We start from the raw sequence: 26643 nt of genomic DNA, 5'->3' as shown, positions 1-26643 counted from the left end.
CTTGTTGCTGCTACAAAAATATTCACAGTCCAATCAGTACATAGTTTAGTATACCCAGCTGTATTTCTAAAGAAATGTGAACACCCTGCTCTCTCAATTATTCACCTGCAAAAGTATTAATTATTTTACAATTTTACCTTTGACATGACTTGAATTGGGTTGTGTTTCATCTAGTAGCACCCCGGATTAAATACATTGGAACATTTACACACTAGGAACACATTTTAACGTAATGCACTTCATATCGCTTGATGTGACCGCTAACATGAGCGTGTGAACATTTTTCACATACTGCAAAAGGCTGAGGATCAAAATAACTATGGTCAGGTATGAATGAGGGTAAAATGCTCAAATACATCTTAAATTTATTCTGGGTTCACAAAATACCAAATTATGAGGACAAACATCCTTGGCTAATTCTGCCTAAGAGAACCGCATTACTTGCAACTATGATGGCCTTAAACCCAGCTCTTCAATGCCTCGAATGCGGGTTGGTCATCAGGAAGTGCAAAAAAGAATTGGATATCCACATGCAGCATCGCATTTGGTGGGAGATGGGCTCATTTCTTCAATATTAACAGTATTATACAGTTTGTGTACAGTACACCTAAAAGGCCTTGGTAGGTAATGAAAAGAGTTAATAGTTTTTTTTGTCATCCCATGTTTGTGATAATGAGTCAAGAAAGGCATTGAGGTGATCATAGCCACATTTTCTGCAATGTGAGATCTGATCAGACTCACTATTATACGATGTCCCTATGCTCTGCAATGGGCACTTGGGGTCTTTCTTCACAACTGTCTTCCTTCCCAACCCAGTGGATGCCATGTCCATTCTCCCTTTGTTGGAGATGCGGCGAATGATGGTGCTCCATCGTGGAAAAGGTAGTGAAGTGGACCCGCTTCCTCTTGCTGGTTGGAGAGTGGAGGGACTCTGTAGGCAATGCTTTGCTTCTGAAGGCGTCCACACAGCTAATAGGGGAGTCTGTAGCTGATCCTAGGCAACTGGGCCTTCTGGACAGTGAAGTAGTTTTATCAGGCCCAATGTCTATCACAGTGGTCATAGCCTGCGAGTCTTGCTGAACGGGACTTCCCGGGACGCTCATCACTAGTTCGGCGTCTGTACCAAGCCACACCCAGTCATGCCTGTGACCTGTGGGCTCCTGGCCATGTGACGAAGACTTCTTATGTCTGAACTTAACAACGTATGATATGCAATTTACAAGAAATACCATGATGGCTAAGCAAAAGACTCCCAAAAGAGCGTACATACCAATCTCTAAGTCTGTCAGGGGTCTGTTTGTCAACATGTCGTCCTCACGAGTGGTCTCAACCTCCACTGAACCTTGTCCAGGCACAACAATTTTAGTGGGGAAATTATTGGGGTTGACCAGGTTCCCAGGAGCCTTCACAGTAGTTGTGACACGAACACTGTCCACTACCATGTTGTCAGACCCAGACGCTTTACTGCTGTCACTAGTGATATTGGCCATGCTGGTGGGACTACTTCCTGAAGTGGTTAGTTTCCCCACACCCCCAAGTGTGCCGCTGGTGATAACGGTCCCTTCTGTAGATTTGATTGTGGTCTTTGCCAAAGGGCTCTCGTCTCTCGCCAATGTTGTGATGCGTGATGAAGGAATCTCTGATGGTTTCCTTTGCTTCCTGTCACTCTCTATCTCTTCCCCATCATTTCTGAAGTCCCCACCGTTCTTTTCTTCGCTGGTTTTGCTGACAGTGCTGTTGTCGGAACTTCCGTCGTTGCTGTCTGGCCGTCGACTTTTCGCCTGGAACTTGACCTTAAGACTGCCATTGCCCACAGCTACAATGGTTTTTCGTTTGGACTTCTGACAGGCCTCACAGATGGACATTTCCACCCGAACCAGAACTCCTTCGCCCTCTCCCTCTGCCACCACAGCTGGAGGGGTACCACGCAGTGAAACCACTCCCTGATCCAGAGATGAGACCGTCAGACGGTAAAAGGCAGGATCGTAAATGTCAAGAGGTGTCTGGCTGCCATCACTGAATTGGACCCATGCACTGACCATGGCTTGCTAATGGAGAAGAAACAAAAAAGTCAAGTTTATTTACATAGCCCTTAATCACAAATACATTGTCATTGTGTTTTGGAACAATCATTCAAACATGGTAAAGTTAAGTTGATTGAGAATATAACCTGTTTAGGCAACCTCAGAACTTCCTGTGTAGTTGTGGTTGCCAGGATGGCCCTGTTGCTTCCTGGGCTGAGCTGTAGGGTCACCGAGAGACCTGCAACCATCTGGACCCCCAGTTCAGTAATGGTCACTTTTTCATCTGTGACTTTCACCGTTGTTTTTGCCAAGACTGTTTCAGAGAGTGGAGAAACCACCTGTCGCAAAACAATGTCACATTAGACAAGTGTAATGACGTTTATTTCCTCTGGCTCTAAACACTGTGTGGGGTAGGTTTATCGACCAGTATGTTATATCTAACAAATTTACATTGCCGTATGATGGAATTCGATACCCGAGGGCCCAGAATAGCACAGTAAAGTCCCAAGACTGAAATACCAGTACAAAAAGAAAGTAGGATATAATGAAGTAAGTAATAAGTCATTTATATTATTTTACAAAGTTGTGGCTAAGGTTGAACTTTACTGCTTGTCCACTTGGAAATACAGAATGAGGATTACATGAATTCAGACAACATATGGTAACCAATGTTTGGTCAATGGTCAATACAAAATGAGTGATGTCCTCAACTGTGATTGTAGGACTCCACTTTTGAGTAACTAGTACTTGGCCTGTATAATCCCAATTTTGTAATTGACTTTATATGGCCTTGTCGAATCACAGCATCCCCATTTATCTCAATTTGCATAAGACACTTTAATGGCTGTTTAGTGAGTTTATTCAGCTTTTTGCTATTATGTGAAAAAACTCCCGCAGTGCTTCAATACTTGTTTTCCCTTGAATGTGCTCAGAGGGGAATTGGCTTTTTAACTTTGTGTCACCTGGAAAATGCATAGATCATAGGTGGTGAGAATGTGATGATCATCATACCTTCTGTTTCAAAACTTATGTCACCCATACCTCTGTATCTAGGATGCTACCCTTACTGCCCACAAGTCTCTGATTGCTATGTGAATCAGGTCTTGCAATGACTCAAATCGCAAACAGTGGCAGATTCATCAATCTTAGTATTCATCCTTCCCACCCAGCAAGTAACTGAACAACTCTAGCATTCACCCTTCCCAGCCAGTACGTTTACGTACTCTAGGGATATGTTAACTCATGAGCACAACTGTACATTTGTTTCTTAAGATGGAACCCAAGTATTGCAAATACTAAGAAAAAAGCAGGACCCCCAAAAATGAGCCCTGAGGAGATGACAGTTGAACAGAGTGCGATTCAGAGCAAACAACGCTCTCCTCCTACCTAACAGTTTCCAGTGTCGTTGGCCAGAAGGATGTCATTAAAAACTCACGACAGCGTTGACTGTGCTATGCAACATCTTAAAACCTGACTGGAAAACATCTGTGGTATGTTCATCAAACAACCTTCCGTGAAGAATCCCACCACTTTGGGACCTAAAATGACTTTCTACAAGTCAAAACTTAATTTTAATATGCCTATTTTTATTAAAAGAACATCAGTGAGTGGACAGTTGTAGTAAGTAGCCAGCATTTTAAGTCCAACTCCGGCATCCTATTGGACCATTTGACATCAATCACTGCAGCAACACGGACATTTTTAGATTATTTAATCATGTCATGTATGCAAACCCCTATAACAATACTGAGATGCAGTTTACTCTGATCTCTCTGGCAAGATCAGACACAATCCTCAAGCAGTGCTGATATGTTTTATTTTCCCTCCTCATAATATTAGTTCGATGCTCATGCTTACCTGGATGGCAGTGGTCCCAATAGCTCGGCCTGATAACACCTTCCCTTCCTGTAGCCTTGCCACACGAGGATCTTCCACCTTTATAAAGTATCTAACAAGTCTTGTTACATCCACCTGCCAGTCAGAGCCCAGGAAATAGGCCTTGGAGTCCCGAGGGTCTTCCTGGTCGGCCACAAAGTGGGTTAGCACACGCACCAGGGCATGCTGAAACTGCAATGTGCAGCCCTTTCCTTTCTTTTCGTTGACTTGACTGTTCCAGACAGATCTGAGACATAAAACACACACCACCTATTTGATAATTGACTCATAGATTATCATCAGTCAATCTTGATTCTGGTTGGATCAGAGGGAGTATTAATATGCAATGCGAGCAAAAGCACATCATAATTATTAGAATTAGAGAAAGGAATGGTTAGAGGGCAAACAAAGTTGTTTTTATCAACACTAATGTGCAGCCCACCTCTTGGAAGTCAGTATAGGGACCCTCCAGCTTTTGATTTGGCTCAGCTCTGTGTCTGACACCTCTATCTGAAGGGGGAGTCGTGGCATCCACACATTCAGCTCAAGTTGAGCACTGAGATAGCTGTAGGTAAAGTTTACAACCATCTTGACTTTGCCTTTTGTCTCCTTGCCATTTACAAAAACATAGTCACAGCTGTCCGAGACCTAGAGAGGAAGAAAAATAGGGATACTTTGTCATGTTAATGTCCTTGATTATATCAATAAGTTTGTCCAGGTACATTTTTGAGAACAAACGGCGTCCACAATCAATTTGGCTGTGAATGAGGGTTATGTTAGTCATTTAAGCTGTGACAAACACCATCAAATAGTCTCATAAATGTCAATATTTTCACAAATTGTCGCTCCACTCCACACCAAATGTCCTTGTGGTAGTTTCAAACTGCATGCGTTATGGTAGTGATAGCTGCAATAAACTACTGTGATGATCACTGATCCAAAGCTTTGGGAAGATGCTGCATTGTTATTTTATGTTAATCAAAATATTATCTGATGCAGCCAGCACTCAACATCGGTCCTTCACAGCCAAGTGCATTCATTACTCGATAATTTCAAAAGTGACCTTGGAGACTTTAAGCCACTACAGAAAGCTCACATGGACAATCGAAGACATGAATCAGCTTTTTGTTGGTCCTCTAAAAAGCCAGCGCTCACAACAAACAGGATAATTATAACGCTACATTTAAATTCAGTCACCAGCCTCTGGAAATGCACACAGGAGTGGAAAAAATAATGTGACTTTGACTGATAGCCTAAAGGAGGAATACAAATAGCAAATCTTGCTCTTACTTGCACGAATCCAGCACTCGGCTACATGATGCGCTGCCATGTGCACGTGCTATTTTTGAGAGGATCATCGGTGCATTTCAGAATCACCCTGTCTGTGTCCTCAGCTAAAGCTTTCAAATGACCACATCACTATGCGTCATCCTGCTACTGCCTAACTTCCTGACAAATAATCTCATGCATGAATTCAAACCAAACAGTGCATTTGTTTATAGTGTGGCAGTGATGGAAAATTCCTCATGCAAGAATGGATCAATAGACAAGAATTGAGTTGTTGGTAAGGTTTTCGAGATGTATGGGGTCCTCATGTTTTAATTCATTGTGAATGCAGTCATCCATTCATCCATGTTCTGTGACACTCTTCATTTCGTATTTTTAATGAGAACATCATCCAAGAGCTTCACGCTTAAACTGAACTTGGAGACATGCTCAAAGAACACTTCAAAACATCATTTAAAACAGAATATATTTTAATGTGGCAGCCGCCCACTCTCTTTAGTCACAATCTCATTCTGTCAACAATAATAGCACCCAAAGGGATTTTTGTGTCATAAATTGAAATTTGTTTTTAAAGACAGAATGAAAGATATCCTTCAGGGATAATTCTAACTGTAGGACTAGTGAAAATATATTTGAAAGATTTAAAAATATTTTGTTTTTCTATTGGGGTTAATGGGTAAATTCAAGTCACACCATAAAGTTCCTGACTTGTCACACGAATAGAAAACCATGAAGTTCAGACCATGAAACTTGGGAGCAAAACCAAGTGTTGCATGAATCTATATTTTTGTGTATAGTATATTCATTCTGTTGAAGGAGAGAGTAATACATGTCATCAAAAATGTACATTACTTTGCCTTAGGTCCATTGTGCTTCTTTAATGTAATTTTTCACATTGTGTGACCCTGCAGTCAAGGGCCCTGACTTTCAATTTCATCAGTCAAAAAAGCCAGCTTTTGGCAGTCAGCCATGGCCAGGTTCTCAGGATAAAAGGGAAAAGTCACAGGATGAGAAAGAGCAGTGTGGCAGACTGCAAGGTAATTTGTGCTGAGCGATTTAGCTCAGCGGCTGTTCATTGAGGACGAGATTGATGGGTGATGCTGTTGAAGCCCGACTAACAGTTTGTTTTACTGAGTGGAAAAAGAGATTGAGAGAAGTGACTTTGGTAGAGCATATTTGTCTGCAGTTGTCCTTGCTGTCACACACATGGCCGACCACTCCTGTAAAAATAGTTTCTTTTTTCTCAAATGAGAGAGATGGATAGATGGATATTAAACTATAATCCTGATTTTTTTTTTTTAAAGTTCTACTCTTTAGATGGATAGAAAACTATAATCCTGATTTAAAAAAAAAAAAACAAAGTTCTATTATTTAAAGTAGCGTACTGTATCTGCAAGTGAACCATACCTTGAGAACATCTTCATCAATGGAGCTGCATTCTGTATATTCAGAAACATCAGTGATGAGGCCATCCTCTTCCACAGCAACTGTTCTTACAGGCACCATCACCTTTTTTCCAGTCAGAATTGCAGTGTTCAGGACCTCAGTGTCCTGCCATTGAAAGAAGACAATTGGCCTGTTATTTGTCAAGAAAAAAATGTAAGACTGCCCGATACAATAAAGCAGAGATTTGTCATGTTGACCATGCACACCCATTCATTATATTGTGCTTTAAAAAAGATATATATACGTACAAAGAGTCAAATGCTGAATTTGACGCACATTTTGATGAAAAATATGGTTCAGAAAATGTTTTTTAAAAAAACGCAATGGATGACATTGCCCTGTTTGTGTTTTAGTCTTACTTTGGCTTTTTGTAGCTTTATTGCAATACTTGACCTACTCCAATAAGATGGCTGCAATAGATAGGGGCATACAAGCATTTCCAAATATGCGAGAGGACCATGGCGTGCCTCTTGATAATTAACAGAAACAGTAAGTCTAAATCAATTGTGTTAGAAGAAAAATATATAAAGCAGAAATTACATACAATCAAAGTGAATTTCAGAGCATACATACTCCAGTTTCACTTTGTTATACACAGCATTTCAAATTATTATACAAATTATGTTTTTGTCAGATTTTTATAGTCTATGGCAGGGCTCACCAACCTTTTTGAAACCAAGTGCTATTTCTTGGATACTGGTAGTATAAGTAAAGGGATAGCTACCATCTTGACATAAAATAACACATTTAATCAAATTATTTGCCACCAGGTAGCTGGTTAGCACATCCGTCTTACATTTAGGAGGGTGTTGGTTCGATTCCACCTCCTTGTGTGGAGTTTGCATGCTCGTGTGAGTATTCTCTGGGCACTCCAGTTTCCTCCCGCATCCCAAAAACATGCTTGGTAGGCTGATTGAGCACTCCAAATTGCCCCTGAGTGTGAGTGCGAATGGTTTGTTCGTCTGTGTGCCCTGCGATTGGCTGGCAACCGGTTTTCCCTCAAAAGAAATGTCATTACTAATTTTACACAAATACATTTATGAAGTAACAAAGAATAGAAAGAAAAAAATATTAGATTTAGCTCACTGGCAAGTGGTGCAACATTTCTTTTTAATTACATGTATCTCACTGGTGAGTTATTTTTTAGAACAGCTACTTGCCACATTGAGGTTACTTGGTTGTATTATTAAATACAGCAGTGTTTCAAGCCACTTTATGTGTTGAGAAAAATGGAAAATAGTCACTTGTTGAATTTGCAGCATTAGGAGGTTGTATTTGTTGTAATCAAGTTATTTCAATCAAAATATCTCAAGACGTTACAAATTACATTTTAACGCAGGACGTCTCGTTTAAAAGCAGCTTCGAAATTCTTGCAGCCATTGTGTTGGACACCTTCTCTTTGCATTCTTTTCCAAATGATCAGAATAGCCCCCATTGCTGCTGTTTGATTGTGAACTCTCCCAACCTCATCGGCTGCTTCAAAGGTTTTCAGTACAATTTATAGCCAGCCACACAGTTTCTCGTCCTTCATGGCCATAGCACTTAATGATACAGAAGAATTTCTTACGACATCAGAGGGTGCATTGAAATACGTAAAGATTTTGACTTTGTTTTGCAAAGTTCCGTCATGAAAGACTGTGATACAATAATCCCCTTCTGTATAATCCAATTAGTTTTCTTTTAGCATTTCTACCATTATTCTTCAGGACATTTCCATCATTGCAGCAACAGCCATTTATAATTAAAAAGGCACATAGAGTGCAGTTGGAAGTAATAGCTCTTGTTAATATCTCGCTGAATTCATTCACGTGCTTTGTGTGCAGTCATGAAGAATCAAATTAAAGCAGATGGATGTGTGTGTTCTCTGTGTAAAATCACGCTGTTTAAATGAAGTTGAAATAATTGTTGTTTAGTGCATCTGCATGTGTGTGTGTGAGTGTCCGCACATGTGCTTGACAATTTCACTTTTTGACAGTGGAGTTTATCTGGGTCGGGTTCTATGAACGGCCAGAGGACGAAATAAAGCAGATGGACGCTTGTCTTTGAACTGTAAAACGGGTCTAAGTGATGCAGAACTAACATGTCTTTTATCTCTTTTTTTTTTTTTTGACTGGCATTACAACATAGTTCAAAAGCAGGCGTAAAGCTTGTAACCGTGTGACATACTGAGAAGCAAATCCTCGTGTCTGGTCCACTGCCTGACGTTTAATGCTAAATGGATATGGACTATGTCAAAGTCACAAGTAGAGATGTCACTTCAAGCCCTTCAGCATAATTACAGTAAAAATAAAGCAGGCAGCAATGCGAATATGACCCGCTATGGACAGACACTCTCTCGAATGACCCAGAGCAAGCAGGTTAAATGCCACTGTTCATCAATGCCATGTTATTTTTCCCATTCAAAATGTAACGATTTTTCGGATCCGCTGTTATGGGATCGAGTTTGAGCACTGAAATAGAAGCACATGAAGCAGCTTCTGCAAGAAGCGGATGACCACATTAGTGCATGCACAGAAGAAAGACATCAGCTCACTGTCAGTCAACAACACAAGGTCATTGTTTGCTTAAAATAGGAGTCATTTGCTGAACAATCCAAAGTATAGTCAGCCTGACAGGATTGGATCAGAGCAAAGTGCATTTCATATTTTCATGTGCTGATGATCAAGGGATGCCATCCAAGCGTTATCGGCAGTAATATCAACACCGGTTCACAATGTGACAGGGAGGCTGATGCCGACTCACAGTTATAAGAGGAGCCAGGCCAACAAAGTCTCTCTGAGTGGTGTAGATCCTCATTGCTCCTTCAGTCTTGGCAGTATTTTTGGATGGGAGCTCCAATTTCCATATGATCACCTGACTGTTCACAGGGCTGCTTAGCTCATCAACCTCAAAATCCATTTGAAGCACCTCCAGCAGATTGCCTTCAGGTCTGAGAGGGGAAGCACAGATTTTGTTAGGTTGCCACATAGTTTGAAAGTAACACGATTGAGCACAGACCTCCACCCAAAAAAAACTCCTGTTTGTGTTTTGTCCATGAGTTCGTTACGTAACAGGCTATCCGTGGTTAATGGACGTTGACAAACAAACGTATGATTTCACAATAATTTTGGCCGGTAGGGAGTTGGATGCCAGATGTGAAATGTTGAGAAATTCCTGTATGCACACTTTGATCCAACTCCTTACCAAAATGGAAGGTGTCTCATCTACCTTTTATCTTTTTGTGAAATAATTTGGGTCATTTAAACAACACTGCAAGTGGTTTTGCACGGGAATTTTTGGGAAGATTCATTTTTATTGTCTCTGCTTGCTACTGTGCAAAAAAAAAATGACCACTGACGAGTTATGGGCACAAATTCCTAGACACATTCCAATTTAGATAGGAGAGATGTCGTAACAGTTTAATGATTTTGTATATGCTGCACTTTTTATCCTTTGGCTTTTTTTTGCTCTCTGTCTGGAACAGGATTTGTGTTCTATTGGGTCGCCAACAGTCAATGGAAATGTACTGTATTGTAATTGTATTCATAGCGAAGCAGACTCACAGTTTTGGGTAATGACAAATTAATGCTTTGGTGTTTATAATAAGTCACTGCCTGTTCTGTTCTTCTTATAGGATTTAATTTGATGATGTAAGCTACTGTAGTTTATCAACTCCAGGTCCTGAGGAGGAGACACATTTCTAATTTGGCCGAGCTAACGTTCGAGGGTGTATCTCTCCAGGCCATCATTCAAATTTACAAACTCCCTCCTTGCTTGTACGACGTCAGGGGCCAATAGTGAAGTAATGACAAAAAGTGTTGTTATACTGCCCATGTAGATGGGCTTTATCAAATGATTACTTAACGGTTTAATTTGATGCAAATTAGCTGACTAAACATTCCCATACCCACACAAACACTTGGTGGGGACTCTTGAGGAATGCGCTTCACATGACGCATGTGTGCGTGTGTTTGTGTGTGTGTGTTTGTGTGTTTGTGCGTGTGTGTGCATATATACATATATACATATATATATATATATATATATAGCTTATTAGATGCAAAAAAAAGCCCTGTGTTTTTCCAAAGGTAAAGCCTTTGGCGATGAGATCCATATGGAATGGAAAATGATGCTATTCTGTTGGCCCTTTGGATGGATTTTGTTACAGAGCAATATATGGGGACAGCGGCAAAGTAAATGCCTTTGTGACCTTTTTATAATGGCTTCTCAAGGATGTCAGCCTGAATAGTGACTTGGCTATGGATTCAATTTTCTTGTGTGGCAAAGTTCCTATTATGCGATTCATTTCTGGACAAACAATGAACAAGAAAAATGTATGGCGAAAACTCTGCTTGCACGCACATACCAAAGCCTCATGCAAATGTGGTAGGAGGCTGTTTGGGGGGAAAATGATCGCTGCAATTAGTGTTGAAAAGTATTATTATGTGGGAGGGGCACCCTTGAATAATCAGACTCACAAAATTGTTTACTTCAGCAAATGAACTCTTGATGGGCTGGCCACCAGCCTACTTTAGAGTAACAACAAACCACCAATGATCATTTGTTACTCCTCCATTAGTTCCAGACTCAACAACAACTGGAAAGATTTGTATCCCCTTTCTTCTTGCCTCTTGTAAGGCAAAAACAGGGTTTTACTATAATTGACTAATCTCAACATATTGCACCAAGACTGGGTATTAAAAGATAATGTAATCCTAATGAAGTATCAAAACAAGAAAAGCTATTCACTTGACATAAGCAGGCATCCATCCCCTTAAGTATGCATTAACACAGATGTGTATAAAATGGGATGAGGCTACTCTATTCACATGGTGCAAAGTGTCTTGTTTATGATCTGTGACGAGTTGTCTTTAACAATCAGCTCAAACTACTAAGATGTCGGATAGGATCAGCTTTAAATGCAAGCATACTGCAAATGTATTTCCAGCCAGAGAGTCAAGGGAATTCCATCTGTGGTGTCAGTGACTAGGCATGGACTCTGCAGGGGATCTGTTGGTTTCATGGCGGATTAGTCGCCATGAAATATACAGTATGCTCACTCTTAACGAAGTGATAAACAATGTTTTTTATCCATGGCGAATGGGGAAAACAACGTAATGAGGTCAAATCGGCAGATATTATCTGTCAAAGCATCATGTATCCCTTTGTAGTATGACCTGGAAAAAATCAGTTTGACAAACATGCATGGAAAAAACGATTTACTGCTCTGATTGTGCCTTTTCGTATTCCTTTCAAGGTGTAAAGTATTGCCAATTCTTATATTCTTTTGGCTTCTTGCCTTTTCCCTTGGTGCACAGATTAGACCTTCGCTTTTGCAAGTATTTCTCAGAGGCAGAATTAATCTTGCAGTTTGAGTTGAACCTCAGCAGATCTCTGTGGGGGCAATACTTGTATGCTGAAATGCTCTCCCATGAATAAAAAATGTGAATACTGTACATCCAGGGCAACAACAAAATGCTCAACATGATTCACGTTCAGGAGGGAGCATTTGGTGTGCAACAATTAGCTCGTACTCCATCCATCCATTTTCTGTACCGCTTGTCCTCACAGGGGTCACGGGTTAGCTCATATTGTTCTTGATGTTTCCTGCCTCAAGGTTTGACCACATAAAAGAAATAAAAATAACTGCACATTTGACAGAACCTTCTGTTCAGGTAGCGAGAGCTGCACTCAATTGAACCTGCGTGTGGTTTTGATTTATAAACCCATATGGGGGCATATTTTTCTGTGAGCTTGATTCTGAATCAATGCTCTGCTCCACAGTCTTTTGGGGAATGCAGATCCTCTCATCAACTGAAGTGTGTCACGTATGACTCTCGGTTGAGCGACCTTGAAATGAGGGCATTCCCTGACAAATCTGGCAGTGCGGGCATTCTCCCGTTGCCTGTATGCTCTTGCACCTCTGGAAGGTGAAACATCATATTGCATGTCATTGCGAGTCGTTTAACCGCTGTTGACGGCTAATTCAAGCTATCAGGTTGTGGGTGTGGGTGTGTGGGGGGGGGGGGGGGGGTGCACCGTATGCTCACTGACTGCTTAACATCTGTGTATGTGTCCCTACTACATAACAACAATGGCCAAATGTTGACATTATAATATCATATTAATTAGTAGGAAAAATGGGATCCTGTTTTCTTTACCTTTGAGGAGCATTTCATGCTGATGGGGGGGCTTGGAGTTGAAGCCGTTGATTATAAACAATACAGTCATTATAATGAATCGAGTTTGAATTGTTTTCATCTCGTCTCATGTGTGCCACGTGCACTGCATTGCTTGGCAACCTGGTTGGTTTTTACTAGTTTGGATGAGTCTGCCATGGAAGATCCGCAAACACTTTTGGAACAAACTACAACAGAGATTGTGATCCAGGCGCTCTCCAATACAAACACCTCAACTCATCTCACCTTGCAAATGTTTCCAGCGTGTCAACATTCCTCACAAGCATAAATACCGCCACAACATGTCCTATTTAATATGGATGGGTTTATTTTGAACCATTCTTTAATTTTTGAGGGCGGAATTTGTGTGATGTGTACGATTGAGTATCATGTTGGCAATCGTTTTAAAAGGAAGTAGCAATTTACACTTTACACTTCAGTCCTCCCGGGACACAGTACAATGTTGTGCTTCGTTCTTGTCAGGTGGGACGGAAGGTTTGTGTTTTCCTCCACAGCTGCCAACAAACAAACAAATCATATGCGCCGCGAGAGCTACATTACAAAAACTACTTTTATGCCTTCGCAGAGTCCCTTCGGACTCCTCTAGTGTTTGTGTATTTAGGCAACTGAACTTTCAACTGATGAAGCAGCTCATAGATATGAATGTGACAAATAGACTTGCCTTTTTCCAGATATGGGAGCCTTCCTCTGACAAATGACAGAGATGGCTCCATCTGCAGCCGTATCCAGGGTGATATCCCACAGTAAAGAGTTACTCGGTGTTGCTGTACGAAAGGTCACGCCATCCTTTATTGTTGCTCTGTAAAAGTAAAAAATACAAATTGAAAGAAAAAATGGAAAGGTCAAGAATGTGGTAAATAAAAACGTCCCCCGTTGAGAGCCTATGAATCATAGGGAAATAAATGACCATTTAGACTTTGTTTATACATGAAAATGACACTTTTAGCAATAGTATGGGCAAGCAAAATTAAATACTAAGTGACATCTGGAGTAGAGGTGGCAAAGATCACTTCTACCCATCCTTGTGCCAAATCATTCATATGACAGCCATTATGGCATTGCACAGTCTTTCTGCTAAAAATCCTACCCCACTAAGCAATTTACAGCTGGGAGACAGTCTACCGAATTTACAATCAAGATAAGGTCAGGGGTTACTAATAATTCATTTGTGGGAATTTATGTGTTAACAAAGCCTACAAGACAATGGCAGTTTGATGTCCAAGAGACACAGAACGGGCCACCCAGAGCAGCCAGCCTTCTTGTGTAATTCTTCTTGGCTTTCATCTGCATGCAAAGCTACGGGGTTTATCCCTGAATCTTTCAGATAACTGCGGAGTGCTGATCGCATTATGACTCTCTAAGGGGATGTAATCTATGTTAGAAGCAACAGCAATTATGGTTCAAGTAGGCTCTAACAAGTCCAGCAAAAGAAGAGACAGTGCTCCTTGACAATGCATTATCTCTCAATTTAAAATATTTAACGTAACCTGAAGATGTTTTTGTGCTACGTTTCTGTGCACATTTGCGTGTTTGGATGTGTGACTCCATCTGCATGTTCAGCTTTGCTGCACTCTAAAGCAGGTCTCGAGAGGCAAGTAACCTTGGCATGCAGGCGTCTGCCGTATCGTCACACTGTGAAATGACGCTGCATGCTTCCACTTCAGGCTAAAGCTTCCCGTAAAAGACCACTGCTAGCTGGCTTTGTTGTTATCTTCCAAAAGTTGTAGTCAAGTAGCCCACGGGAAGTAACCAGAATCAGTATGCATTTCATAAGCCAACGAGAGGTGAGAAATAGGTTAACGTCAAGTGTTGTGTTATAAAATGTATTTCTACAAGCAGTCCAACATCGGTGGGTGGGTATTACCATCCTTAATCAATACAAGCTCTGGCAGACGGTTTGTGGTCTGCAGACAGTTAATGTGTTTTCATTTGAAGGCTGACCATGTTGATTGAATAGCGTGACTGTTTAACAGGTTAGACTTGAAAATAGTAATAAAAGTGTATATCTGGAACTGGAAAAGCAAAGTTCTCTCGCCAGTACATCCATTTCATCGTAACAAAAGTGTTTATCTGGAACTGTAAATTGAGCTTGGTGTGAGCCACTTTGTTAATCTAGCATCATATTTTTTGTCTTTTGGAAAAACAAAAGTTTTCACACCATTTTCATAGGATGTTAATGTCGCAATATGAAAAGCAAGGTGGCGTTCAAGATGGGCATAGCTGTGTATTAAGCCGAAAGGAAGAGGATTTAGCTAATAAAAAGCGACAGCAACAAGAAGACTTATCCGCCCTTTTCTCCTTTTTCTCTCTCTCTCTATGGGAAGAATAAAAACCCCTGGGAGGAGGTTTTTTTATGAGCGGTGGGGAGTAAGAAGCAGTGTCCATGGCGTTGGTTAGTGGCCCCCGAGGAGGCGGCAAGCAAAGGGAGGCACCAGGGCAGCCAAGATGGATGGCAATGGAGACTGAAGCTGACAGTGTGTGAGGAAAAACAGCTCTCAGGTGCTGCACCTGCCATCTATCTCACTTCTGACCAGGCAAGGCATGAGTGGCACCATGTTTCACCTCCCATACACCTCCCTCACATAAAGAATTTTGAAATAAGCTACCGCATGTGCACGCTCACATACTTGGTTTAAAATACAAATAGTATTTTACACGTCCTCGTGCTTCTTGATCACTGTTCTATTTCTCCCAAATATCTATTTTATGATAGATGTTATTTTAAGATTGTTTTAGTCAAGTAGACAGTAAAGAACAGATGCAATCGTTTATGCAGGCAAACGTCCAGTGTTTAGCCAGTCGGATGGCTAAAGATCAGCATCGTGCTTATCGTACTTATGGAGCAGTTTAGGGGGTTGAGAGTCAGTTTATGCCAACGTTGCTGCCAGATGGCAGGCATCGCAGCACTAAAAATGGTTGTAAAGGCCACATTTGTCACATAGATAAACGATTAGGCTTCCGGTTGGAACACATCACTCACACAATGTCATGCCACTTGATGACCATACGACAGTGATGCCTAACTTTAAGTAAAAGCTGTGACCATTACAAATGATCGAGGAAGAACCAAAAAGTATAGAGAATGAACTGTGACTGATTGTGTCTTGTCATATTAACAAGCAGTCGATGGATCAATTGTGAAATTATTAAAAAAGTAAAATATAGAGAAAAACATAATAATAATCATTATTATTATTATTATTATATTAATTATACTATTGTATTAATATCTATATATACTATACTTAATACCAAATACTACTATATTAATATTTCAATTAATATCATATTTTATTTTTTTAATATTTTCCTTTTTAACAACTTCACAATTGATTGTGAAGTTGTTAAGCAATAAAATATAGAGAAAATCTTTATTATAAATATTATTAAATAATTATTAATACTACTACTAATAATAATAATGGGAATTAACCAATGAAATCAGACATCAATTTAATTTTATAAACAAGGTGAAACAAGCGGTGAAATCGAATCCTGTTCCCCCTATTAAACTTAGTCATTTGACCTATTTAAACGTTGACAATTAGTCACTGTGCTGCCGGTAACACACTAAACATGGATTTGACGGAGCAAAGGAGAGTTGAATCAGAAGATTAGAAGGAAATTCATAGACAAGCAATTTAAAGGTAAAGGCTATCGGACCACCTCTAAGCAGCTTGATGTTCCTGTGACTCCAATCACACATTCAAAAATGTAAGATCGTCGGGACCAACCCCCTCCTGTGGCCACAGGAAGACAACTGATGACAAATTGATGCGACTGATAAAACAAATGGTAGCAAAAGAGCCCAGAACATCCTCCAAATAAATTAAACCTGAACTCCAAGGTCAAAATACAGCAGTGTCACATTACACCATCCGCTATAGTCTGAGCCAAACTGAACTTCATGGAAGACGACCAAGGAGGACACCACTGTTGAAAATAAATCATGCAAAAAATTGGCAAGCTTCTGGGACAATGTCCTACGAACCGAAGAGACAAAACTTGTACTTTATGGCAAGCCTGGCTCTAAATTCACAGGGAAATTGAATCATAATAAGAAAGCAGCACCGTTCTTGTAATGTAAATCTGTTCAATTTTTTTCCACTGCAAAATTCCACTGAGTCACACAAAATTCTGATGATTTGATAGATGCATTAAGTTTAAGGAAACATGCATATTTCTTTCAGCGCCTCGGCATAAAATGCACACCTCCATCACAAAATTCATCATCGCGTTAATGGTGCGGTTCAAACACTTTTGCAATTCTTCAGTCATGCATTTCTCAATGAGAAATGAGCCTTCCACTGTACTGCGGCAGGTAATCTCCATATCCAAGTATAAGGTCGACGACGTTAAATGATTTGACAGAGTCCCAGCGAAACGTGTCAAATAGCGTCCTAATGAATTTAAGCCTCTACGGGATTTCATTTGATCCATGTCAGTGTTGAGGAATATGACTTTTGAGCCCTTAATATCGTCAAGCTGTGCAAACGCAAACATTAATTTAGGATTTTTTTTCTTTGCATTTAATTATCTGCCATGTTTCCAGGAAAGAATCTTACTTTTAGTTTCCACGAAATCCCTCGTTTAATTTCCTGCAACGTTCCATAGTTTCCAAAGCCCCGAGGCTTATAGATGAGTGCACATAATGACTGTCTCGCTTTTTTGGCTACAAGATGAGCTTTTGACGTTTCTAGAATCAACCGTGCTCTGAATGACATCATCCAGATAAGCGCTGAGCAGGAGAAATTAAAAGGCACCAAAAACCACCATCTTACCTAAGAGTGAAGTTAGTCAGCTGAGCAGAGTTGGCCATGAGGATGTAGAAGGTGGCAATGTCCGTCTTCTTTAGTGGTTTGGAGGATGTCCGTATGACAATGGAATTGCCAAGTTTGAGTCGGGAGAGAGTGGCCATTCCTTTGGGCACCTGCAGGAGACGCACACTGCCAATCCTCTGCATGGGAGTGACGGGAACATACTTTGTCTGCTGCTGCTGCTGTTGTGAGCTTGCCCAGCGACTCCCCTCCAGCATGTCACACTTCCCGCCGACTTTGGACTGTGCCTGATAGTAGAGCTCCACAAGGTTCCCAACTGACGGGTCCTGTTTCTCCCTGCTGGTGCTTTCAGAACTCTGACCAAACCAGCCAGGCAAAGGTAGCAGTTCAGCCATGCAAGTTCCCTTCTCACCCCCCATGGCACAGGAACATCTCACCTCCTGGGTTTGCCAGAAGGCATAGACTGTCACACAAGGTAGCTCATCCTCAGCGCCTTCCTCCCTGTTCCAGTCCCGTCCCGCCACATAGAAGAGCACCCGCACTTTGGGCTTGGTGGACAAGACCCGAGGCGTTAGCACAAAGGCCTGAATCTTCCAGTTGAAAGTGAAGGCGTCCGGGGCATTGAAGAGCTGCACGGATTGGACCAGATCCAGAGGCACAACCTGCTCCGTGGACATGGGGCCGTAGCTTGCGCTGATGGTGGGCTGGCGGCTTCCTCTCAAAATAACAAAGGGCTGTGTGTTACTCTGCATGCTGAAATTCCTCATAAAGTCCTGCCCTGCTTCTTTTAAGAAGAGGAAGTCAGCATCCCGAACCTCATAGCTGACTGGCAAGAAGACGGGGAAAGGCACTGGGCTCTTTGTGTTGGGCAGCAAGTCTAGAAGGCAAAGGTAAAAAAAACGTAAGTATGTATCGCACCACATCACATCTCGTTTGGGCTCATGGAGCAGCATATTACAAGATAAATAATACCCAGGGAGCTAATTATATCTTAGAGATAGATGACAGTGCAAGTCTGGTACACTGTAATTTTTTCACGTAACCATGTTTACTTATTGTCCAAATTCTAGCCATCAAGTGAGCTTGTTTGCCTGTCCTTTCTCATAGTTTTTCTTTCTTCTCGGCTGACCTAGTTTCGTCTCTCACACACAGACAGACAGACAGACAGACGATCTGCTCGGTCTTTGCGTGTGTGCGTGCAATCCGGGTTTAGGAGGGGCCAGTGAAGTTGGGGGTTGGTTGAAGGTGGGCTCTGATACATCTGGCTCAAAAATGAAGTTAACCATCATAAAGCAGGATTAAAACAGCTTTTCAGATTCAGTTAGTGGGCTGTGAATAGATCCAAAACAAGTCGTATTGTCTGAAGACCAATAGAAATGTTAGGAAAGGCCTTTGGTGTCCTCATCAGAATCATGCAGCCATCACAAAAATGTAGCAGAATAATGCCTGTGGATGTTGTCATTCATCCAGTTCATTTTATTCTCAAAACATTGAATAGGATCTGTACTGGACCGTTCTGTTGGTCTTGGAAGACGTTTTGCCTCGCACCTGAGCATGCTTCATCGGTTAATGCAACATGGTTGGATTAGGATGGCGGAGCAAAGCAGAATAATAAAATTATTTGATCTAAATTCTAAAGAAGGCAAACCTTTGCACAAATGCCAATGCAATGAATGATAAGTCACTTAAAATATGTTTCTTTCATTTTGTACCAGATTTTGGTTAGGTGTGATTCTAGCATGTTCCACACCGCTCTGTGCACTAAGTAGTTAAAAGACACTCAATCCAAGTCAATCCATTTTGGGATTTTAGCATGTTCCACACCGCTCTGTGCACCACGTGGTTAAATGACCCTGAATCCAAGTCAATCTATTTTTTGACATGGTTTTGTTTTTCACAAGATATATGATCAAATTAGTTATTTTGATCGTATATATATTCTAATTTCATAATCATTTTGGTGGCCCTGAAATTACGGTCTACCCTGTCATTATTCACATTAAATACAGCTCCAGTATTGGATCTTGGCCACCTATTTAAATATACAATAACATCTAACCAGATTTTTCTTTTATTAAATAAGTCGGGATTTCTAAAGCCACCCTTTTGACTAACAACAAAATCAGTCAATCTGCTTTTAGTGCTTGAATATATTCAACATTGCACACTAATTCTACGCCTGTAAGAACTGGCATGTGTTCAGCTGATCATTTGAGATCATTTACTTACTTAGCGAATTAAGGACAAAAACAGGGGTGTTTACTCCCTGCAGATTATCATAAAATGAATGAAGCTGCATGAAGTATGGTATTGCATTTGAAACACAGCATTAGAGGCAACTCACACCCAAACAAATCACAGCCAGGCTGCATTTTAATGTTTCAACTCGAAATGTTGTGCAAGATACATTAGTAGGACGTCGACCTCTAAACAAAAGCGTGAATGAAAGCTTAGAGCTTTTCTGTGTCAAACTGAAGTCATCATGCCCCTCCAAGGAAGTTGACATTTAAGTAGTTCGTCCGCCGTGGTCTCCTCTGGTTCTCATCTCGACTCACCCAAAAAGCCCGCAATGGCCCCTGACAGGACACGCCAGTAGCGTGTGTCATGTGTCACCCTCATGACAGCCCAGAAGCCTTTAGAAAAGCACAATGGCTTCTTTAGCCACCCACCCCCCACTCCGCGTTTTTCACCTTGCTGTGTGGTTGACAAAGCGCAAGGAGGCAGAGAAGGAAGCTGGCAACAGCGTTGTCCTGAGCAAGGCCCCACAGTGACAGATGTGCGGTTTAATACCAGAGCTGGCAGCATCTCTGGCCAGAGGAATATAAACTGGATCACCATCTCCTGAGCGAGAATGCAGTGCAACAAGGTACTTAACATGCAACCTCTTCCCTTTACAGCCTCTACATGCCCTTCTCAAGACAACACGCACGAAAATCAAAGTATTAATCCTATGATCATTTTCCAAGTCCCTCCCAAAATGTATTTAGCATATTCTAGGTCAGATTAAAGCCCCATTCCTCATTTCCACGTTGAAATTTGGAGTGTGAGAAATCCTCTTCACTTATCACCAAGCCATGCTGCTTTCAGCTGACAAACCTGAGAGCAAATATGCTGCCCCAGCTGCTCCAATCGCTCATATCTGTCGTATTTGAAAAACCACATGTTTTCTCTTTTTCTTGGCCAAGTCGGAAAGCATCTGTGTTGCCATGGACAAGTTACAACAGCATCTCAAAGCCACCTAACCATAAAACCCCCAATGGGGTTGAGGAATACCACCTGATAGACTTGCGTTCATCTTGTACTGATCCCAAATGAAGATATTCCATGCAAAAAAATGAAATTCAGCATCATGGAAATGTCCATTAGAGAGGACAGTGCGGAAACTGAGCAGAATGTTGGTCCTGTATCTGGAGCTTTTTTGGATTGAACAACTTCACTTTGGCGTTTACTATAAGTGTCTTCAGTTCAATTGGAAAGGGGAAGTCATCATGCAATCTAGGAAAGGTTGGAAGTTAATTTAACTCTATTTTATCAAGTGCATTTGCAAATAAAAAATCCATATTAATAGTCAAAAGTAGCTTTGAATTTGCCTGTGGTTTGACCTGGAAGAGAAAATACATCATTTCAGTGTCCTTCTTTAAAGTTTATTTCTCTCTCTTTCTATTAAACAATGCTCACACTGCGATAATTCCATTAGCCTGTTTGAATCTACAACCTTGAATCAGCATAGGGAATTCTAATGGGCCATAACGGCTTTTACCATATGTAGCAAACAGCTGGCACACACCGATTGACTCCCAAAAGCATCATTGAAGACAAAAACAAATCTCTGCTTTCCAGGCTACTACAATAGATGGATACAAATGTGTCAGTCAGTCAGTCAGTCAGTCAATTTGACAACATGCAAATATTACGCAAATATGCTACAGTCCTCCTATAATTGATCAAGTTTCTATCTAGAACAGAACAATGATGTTAGTAACCAAAGGTTTCATATAGTTGACATTTAATTTCAGATCATCCCGTTTAGAAATCCCAAATCCTTGCTATAGCTGCAACCTAAATACAATCTTAATAAAACAGTTGTCTGTGTCTGGATTCAATTTATTATTTCATCCAATCCGTTCTCCTCTCTAGACCACGGTTAAGCTGTCTCAATTTGGCAGGCAGTTGAATTTTCTGAATTCACATTACTTACCTAAGTAGACATAGATAGACCAATCTTTATGCAATTCTATAAAAAAAGCAACCATGAATACAATAGAATTAAAAAATCATGCTAAATATATATTTTCTAATGTCCTGAAGTGCATCCAAATTAAGCATAGTGATCATAAAATCTCTTGTACTGAATCTTATTAGGTTGTGTATGTAATTTGGGTGTTGTGTTTATGGTCATTTATATGAGCAATTGAACAAGTATGAAAAATCTTGACCTGACTTGACTCAAATTTGTCTCGTTTATAGTTGTCATAAATTATGAATCATACACTTGACTGTCTTGATGCGTTCAAAAGAATATTAGATAGACTTTCCAGTTGAGTAAACTACTGCAGTACAAGTCACATCCTCTTCAATCTTCAAAACTTATTTGACAGCCTTTTATGTCTTTGAACGTGCTTTAGCGGGTGCTTTATAAATATGATGTACATATATGGTGCTCGCACAGCATGCCTCCTTTGGAGGGTTCAAAGTGAGATGCTGAACAAGCTAAACAGCAAGTGGGGGGGGGGGGGTCGATGGAGCTTAATCTTGCACAGTGATTGGTTGAGATTTTCGTACCCAATAAGATTGTCTTTAAGGAGAAAAAAGTGTATTTTTTTCATTGCATTATTTTCCGGCATTGGACTATATCCATACAAATAAACCCACTGGAAAATTATGCATTGGATTTAGAATTTTATTTTGGTTTGCTTTTTTCACCCCCATTGTGAAAGTGGCCGTGAGCGCGCGTGTACGCGTGTCGCATGTCAAAAACATCGTGCACGGCAACGTAACAGGCCTACTTCGCATTGAGAACCGGTGAATTATACATTAGGCACGGTTTAAGTTGCAATACATTAAATCTTGCGCCCTTTACTTATTCCATGCTAAATGTTTCATAAAGCACAACATGACATGTGTAAGGTCGCTGAAATGCTATATCACTGCAGAGTGATGTAAGTTTGTGTCACAAACGAGGACATTTATCAATTATTTAGACAAGTAGACAAAGCTGGTTTTCGGCTGAAAGGCAGAACCCCCCCGCAACTCCACACCCTCACGAGGCAACGTGCACAAAATAAAACCTTAAATCTTTTTAGTCGATTTTTGAAACCAAGATTTCTTACTAGTTTTGGAGACTCAAGAGTAGAACTGTTCCCATCCTAGGATGGGATTTTATAAAGTGTGCGTGCACAAAGCAGTCTTACCTTGGGCGATAACTGTGGTAAAGGTGGCAAATATCAGGTGTAACATCCTCCAGCGTAGGCAGCCGCAGCTCATTTTGGCACCAGGCGCGGCTCTTTCTTCAAGAGAACTTTCAAGCTTCACTCGTTCACGCCTGCTTCAGTAAATTGTGTCGCTTCTGTGTTCGTCCATGCCGACATGCGATGCACTGACTGCCATCACACCTGTTGTGTTCCTGCGTTGTGCAGGTGGTGATGAAAGCACGTCGAGATCAGCTCATCCGTGACTCCACTGCGTGTGCGTAAAAGTTGCGCGTAACGAGCTTCGCAAATAGCGCTCTTCCAAGCGTCAAACCAAGACTGACTAAATCCTTGGATTTAAAGGGAATAAATTCCCTGCGATGGATGCTTAAGCCCAAATTTCTTTTTCCTCAGGTGCTCCAGAGTGGTCGAATGTGCGCCAATGTGTCTGCGGAGCTGCGAGCAGATCAGCGAGTGTCTTGAGCTCAAAGCCCAGGGCACTAATGTCATCATCTGCCAGTGTTCATCCGCCCGGGGAACCACGGCCACTGCGCAGTTGGTAGGATTAACCCTGCGTGGCTTGGCTGGCGAGCCAATCCCGACGTGGTTCTTGTGTTAATTCTCACAGGAGATCACCCGTTAATGAGGATCCCCCTCAGCCACGTCAGGAAAGCTTCCCCACTGATTGTTGTTGTTTTTGCTGTTTAAATTGTTAGGGCAGCTGCTCTCAAATAAATACTCTGCGTACTATCACTTCCTTACGCGCACTTCAGTTAAATAAAGAGTGTATCTGATGTTTGGATTCTTTGAAAAAAAAAGTTCTTTCATGTTCGTGTAACATAAACCCCTTCGTGATGTCATCACCCCCATCAGTGTTGATTCTGCAAATAGTCGGAATATATTATATTCCTGGGAATATAAGTAGCCATATGCGTACTTATAGTGCAAGTAGAGTAGGCCAAAAGTGTCACGAGTAGTACAAAACTATAGTTTATATTATATTAATATTATTATATTAATGTCTTATGAACTATATATTATTAATAAAACAGTTATTCTTACTATAGTGCACCGTATTCGTTCTACTGCACTGTGTTCCAAATTATAATGAAAACAATGTTTTTTCTGTTTTTCCTAAATAATCAATATATAGACAGTCATCATAATTTTCAAGTCATCACCAATGATAGTACAAGTTGAATGTTAAAAACAAAAGCTGAAAACGCACCGTTCCAGCACAACAGAGTTTCATAACATTTTATCGTCATGAAAAAAAAACCCCGAAAACTTATGTTAAATTCAAAGCAATTCCAATAAAAATGTAACCACCTATCATGAATTTTTTTAAAATCGGAATAGAATTAAACTTCAGTAAGTATTCAAATTTAACAGGACGATGTTCGTTTATTCGTTAAAATAAATTCAGATGGGAACAGTGCGTTTTTAGTTTATTTTTGTAAAAAAAAACTTGCCACCAGGAGTTTTAATATTGGAAATCTCGTTTGAGAGTCAGCATTAAAATAATAAATATTACTGTTTTTCATAGATGCATGATACGTGGTACCCAATATAAAATATGTGTATTTCAGTAGTAAAGCAGCTTTTTAATTACTTAATCATCTTTTTTTAGAATCGCCCTGGGCTGTGATTGAGAGCATCAGGTGGGTTTTAGTGCCCCCTATTGGCCAAGAGGAGCTCGTAAAGCCAAAGGCGAATTCTTGAAGTCATAAAAGCAAAGTTTTCATGTACCTTTTTTATCACCTAAGTAGCTTCATTTGTGTGAAACTTGAATTGGAAGCAAGCACTTCTGTCGAATTTAAAGTATGTGGTGGAGGTCATACACGGAATGTAAAGGTCAAGTAGTGTCAGTTTACGATCAAGGATTCTTGACTCCTTTCATACAAACAAATGTTAAGTGTGACTTTGTTGCTGAATGCCATTGATTAATGAATATAATGACACTGCACACAATACTGTGAGGACAGCCTGGCGCTATAGTGGTTAGCACCTGCATCTGCCTAGAGTCCTGGGGTTCAGGGTTTGAATCGCATTTATGGCCTGATGTCCTTACCAACATTATGAATTAACATTAACATCAAATATTCATTCATCTATTCATCTTCTGAACCCGTTATCCACACGAGGGTCGCGGGCTTGACCCTCATGTTCATGTGAAAATCATCTTTCCTGCATTTTCAACAAAAAAATAAGACTTTACAGAACCAATTGCTTCTTGTATCGTCCATCAATTTAGAAATATTGTCACGACTCGTTCCCAATCGTATCCATATTGTCAAAGTTTCTGTTCGTATGTCTGTGTGCTCACCCCTCCCCTCCTGTGTGCCCATGATCAGTGTGATCATCCTCACCTTCCTCTCATTACCCGTCGCGTATTTAAATCCTGCCTGCGTGTCACAACCTTGCAGGATTATTTCTTGTCTCTTGTCGGTCCTGTCGGTCTGTTTTTGCCTCGGTCGTGTTCTGTTTGCCATCCCTGTCAGTCAGTCGGTCTTGTTGGTGTTTTGTGATGCTGTGAAATTAGTTTGCCAGTTCTTGTCTGTTTTCCCTTCATGCTCCATTCCAATTCTCTTTTCCCTAAATAAACCCTGGTCTAAGCTGCATTTGGTCACTCTGCTCCATTCTGATCTGTGACAGATATAGTAAGTAAAAACAGCTGAACAAATTGTTTTGAAGCAAACTTGCTTGCTTTGTTGTGCTAAATAATATTGTTGCTTTAAATGCTAATATTGCATGTTTTGTTCCAAATTTTGCAACTCAAAAATTTCATGTTGTGTCTGTTTTATTTACAGGGCTGATTCCTAAAACCATGCATGATAACACTGGCAGTTTGAAACAGTTCTACCTGTGGTGGCAAGGGGTTGGTTTGGAGGTTCAGTCATGTGGACGGAGGTTACCCCCCACATACACACACACACACACACACACAAAGGTGCAGGCGTGCATGCACACATGTATGCACGCGGGCACGCGCACACATACACAAACGGGGCTTTGGGTTGTTCCCCCACCTCAACCTTCTAACTCACACTGTACAACTTAATTACCTGCAACAACATCTCATGATTAACCTGAATGTCATGACTTCATTCAAGTTCCGTAGGTATCATAATAGTGTACGTTTCAAACATAATCGAGTACGCGATTGTTTTCAGTCATCCATGAATGAAACTAAAAATGTGACAAATTGTGTGTCTTGATTGAAACATCTATTTTGCATTACGTATCCCCCCGCCCTCCCCCCATATGTAGTGTATATACACTACTCGGTGTCATTGTCCCAATAAATACCTTCTCGAAATTGCGCTATTAACATGACTTTGTTAAAGCCTTAACGAAAACCAAAAGGAGGTCGATTTTTCTTGCAACTGTAAATAAAAAAAGGCTAGAAATAAGAAAGGCCCTAGTTATGAAATAACGTGTCAAATCCTTTATGAAAGAAGTGAAGCTTAAGCAGTTTGGGTCACCTGACGTAGCATATGAGGCGAATCACTTACCAGTAGTGTCACGCATTCCTCCATCGTTTTTCATTATGTAACAATGTGGAGGAGGTAGAGGAAAAAAATATATTTTGTGACCTCCCTTCTTGTAAGAAATGTCCACATCGACTTGCCCAGAGTACACATGG

The 26643-nt window shown here is 40.7% G+C and overlaps 1 protein-coding gene across 1 annotated transcript; it reads right to left on the bottom strand.

Moving 5' to 3' along the window:
- Positions 1 to 152: 152 nt before the first annotated feature.
- On the bottom strand, positions 153 to 23482 carry LOC133153886 (transmembrane protein 132D). The gene is made up of 9 exons (XM_061278114.1): positions 23001 to 23482; positions 17593 to 18466; positions 13473 to 13610; positions 9375 to 9561; positions 6594 to 6737; positions 4342 to 4547; positions 3882 to 4146; positions 2171 to 2362; positions 153 to 2048 (listed from the first exon to the last, which is right to left on the bottom strand). The coding sequence occupies exons 1-9, from the start codon at positions 23071 to 23073 to the stop codon at positions 744 to 746; spliced, it is 3384 nt and encodes a 1127-aa protein (XP_061134098.1). The 5' UTR covers positions 23074 to 23482; the 3' UTR covers positions 153 to 743.
- Between the last annotated feature and the right edge of the window lie 3161 nt (positions 23483 to 26643).

This window comes from Syngnathus typhle, linkage group LG5 (genome assembly GCF_033458585.1).
Source record: "Syngnathus typhle isolate RoL2023-S1 ecotype Sweden linkage group LG5, RoL_Styp_1.0, whole genome shotgun sequence".
Lineage (NCBI taxonomy): Eukaryota > Metazoa > Chordata > Actinopteri > Syngnathiformes > Syngnathidae > Syngnathus > Syngnathus typhle.
The sequence above is the reverse complement of the archived record's forward strand: the minus strand, read 5'-3'. Positions and strand labels throughout refer to the sequence as shown.